The sequence below is a fragment of the Calidris pugnax genome, unplaced genomic scaffold (genome assembly GCF_001431845.1).
Source record: "Calidris pugnax isolate Ruff unplaced genomic scaffold, ASM143184v1 scaffold348, whole genome shotgun sequence".
NCBI lineage: Eukaryota > Metazoa > Chordata > Aves > Charadriiformes > Scolopacidae > Calidris > Calidris pugnax.
The window spans coordinates 120,205-121,938 of NW_015091086.1; the positions used below are offsets into that span (position 1 = coordinate 120,205).

The 1,734-nt window shown below is 57.2% G+C and overlaps 1 protein-coding gene across 1 annotated transcript in view; it reads left to right on the forward strand.

The window, feature by feature from the left end:
* NUMA1 (nuclear mitotic apparatus protein 1) overlaps positions 1 to 1,614 on the forward strand; it is a gene marked incomplete at its 3' end in the record, with an annotated part of 78,203 nt that extends 76,589 nt beyond the window's left edge. Inside the window, exon 20 of the mRNA XM_014957733.1 lies at positions 1,377 to 1,614. Coding sequence (XP_014813219.1) covers positions 1,377 to 1,614 — 238 coding nt within the window. The remainder of the gene's footprint in view (positions 1 to 1,376) is intronic.
* Positions 1,615 to 1,734: the final 120 nt, after the last annotated feature.

The window sequence follows — 1,734 nt, forward strand, 5'->3', positions numbered from 1 at the left end:
GACTGCTGGGTGTCTCAGCTGGGTCAGGAGAAGCAGTGGAGGTGTCATTTTCTGACCATGGCAAATACTGGGGTGTACAGGAGTATCTCCTCGTGGGTCCCATCTTCATAGAATCATAGAATTGCCCAGGCCAGAAGGGACCTCCAAACGTCATCTAGTCCCACCCCCCTGCAGTCAGCAGGGACACCCCCAACTAGACCAGGTTGCCCCATCGAGCCTCTCCTTGAATATCTCCAGGGATGGGGCCTCAACCACCTCCGTGGGCAACCTGTTCCAGTGCTCCACCACCCTCCCAGTGAAGAACCCTCTCCTCATCTCCAGTCTAAACCAGTTCCCCTCCAGCTTGAAGCCATTGTCCCTCGTCCTGTCACTACAGGTTCTCCCCAACCTTCCTGTAGGCCCCCTTCAGGTACTGGAAGGCTGCTATAAGGTCTCCCTGGAGCCTTCTCTTCTCCAGGCTGAACAACCCCAGCTCCCTCAGCCTGTCTTCATAGGAGAGGTGCCCCATCTGATCATCTCCGTGGCCCTCCTCTGGACCTGTTTCAGCTGGTCCATGTCCTTCCTGTGCTGAGGACTCCAAAGCTGGACACAGAGCTCCAGGTGGGGTCTCACCAGAGCAGAGGGGTAGAATCACCACCCTCACCCTACTGGCCACACTTCTCCTGATGCAGCCCAGGATGGGGTTGGCCAACACACGTTGATGGCTCATGTTGAGCTTCTCATCCACCAACACCCCCAAGTCCTTCTCCTCAGGGCTGCTCTCCAGCCATTCTCCACCCAACCTGGGGTTGCCACGTCCCAGGTGCAGGACCCTTCACTTGGCCTGGTTGAACTTCATGTGGTTCATGAAGAAGAGCCCACCTCTCCAGCCTGTCCAGGTCCCTCTAGATGCCATCCCTTCCCTCCAGCGTGTTGACCATGCTTGGTGTCATCACAAACTTGCTGAGGGTGCCCTCCATCCCACTGCCCACGTCTCCAACAAAGATGTTCAATAGCACTGGTCCCAGTATGGACCCCCTGAGGAACACCACTCCTTACTGGCCACCACCTGGACATTGAGCTGTTGACCACCACCCTTTGTGTGCAGCCATCCAGCCAGCTCCTCATCCACCCAGTGCTCCATCCATGGAATCCATGTTTTGTTGGTTTTTTTTTCTTTTTTTCTTTTTCTTCTTTTCTTTTTTTGGTTTTTTTCTTTTTGTGGTGGGACTCCATGATCTCCGAGCTCCCTTCCAACCACTTAAGATTGATTTTATGATTGATTCCCTGCAGGAAAGTGGGGCGCTCGCAGTCGGAGGCCTCGGCCGTGCCCCCCCCGGGCAGTGGGGAATCCCAACGTTTGCCCCATAAAGTGGAATCTGATTGATTCCCTGCAGGAAAGTGGGGCGCTCGCAGTCGGAGGCCTCGGCCGTGCCCCCCCCGGGCAGTGGGGAATCCCAACGTTTGCCCCATAAAGTGGAATCTCTGGAAAGTCTCTACTTCACCCCCATCCCCGGCCGGGCCCGATCCCGCCTGGAGACCAGCGCTGGATCCCTGGGGGATCTCTCCTTGGACTCCGGCCCCAAAACCCGCTCGGCCCGACGGCGAACCACCATCGACATCACCATGACCAAGGTGAGACGGGCTGTGGGGCAGGGGGAGATCTGTGGGGCAGGAAGAGATTTGTGGGGCAATAGGGGGCTCTGTGGGGCAATAGAGCACTCTGTGGGGCAGGGGAGGGCTCTATGGAGGGCT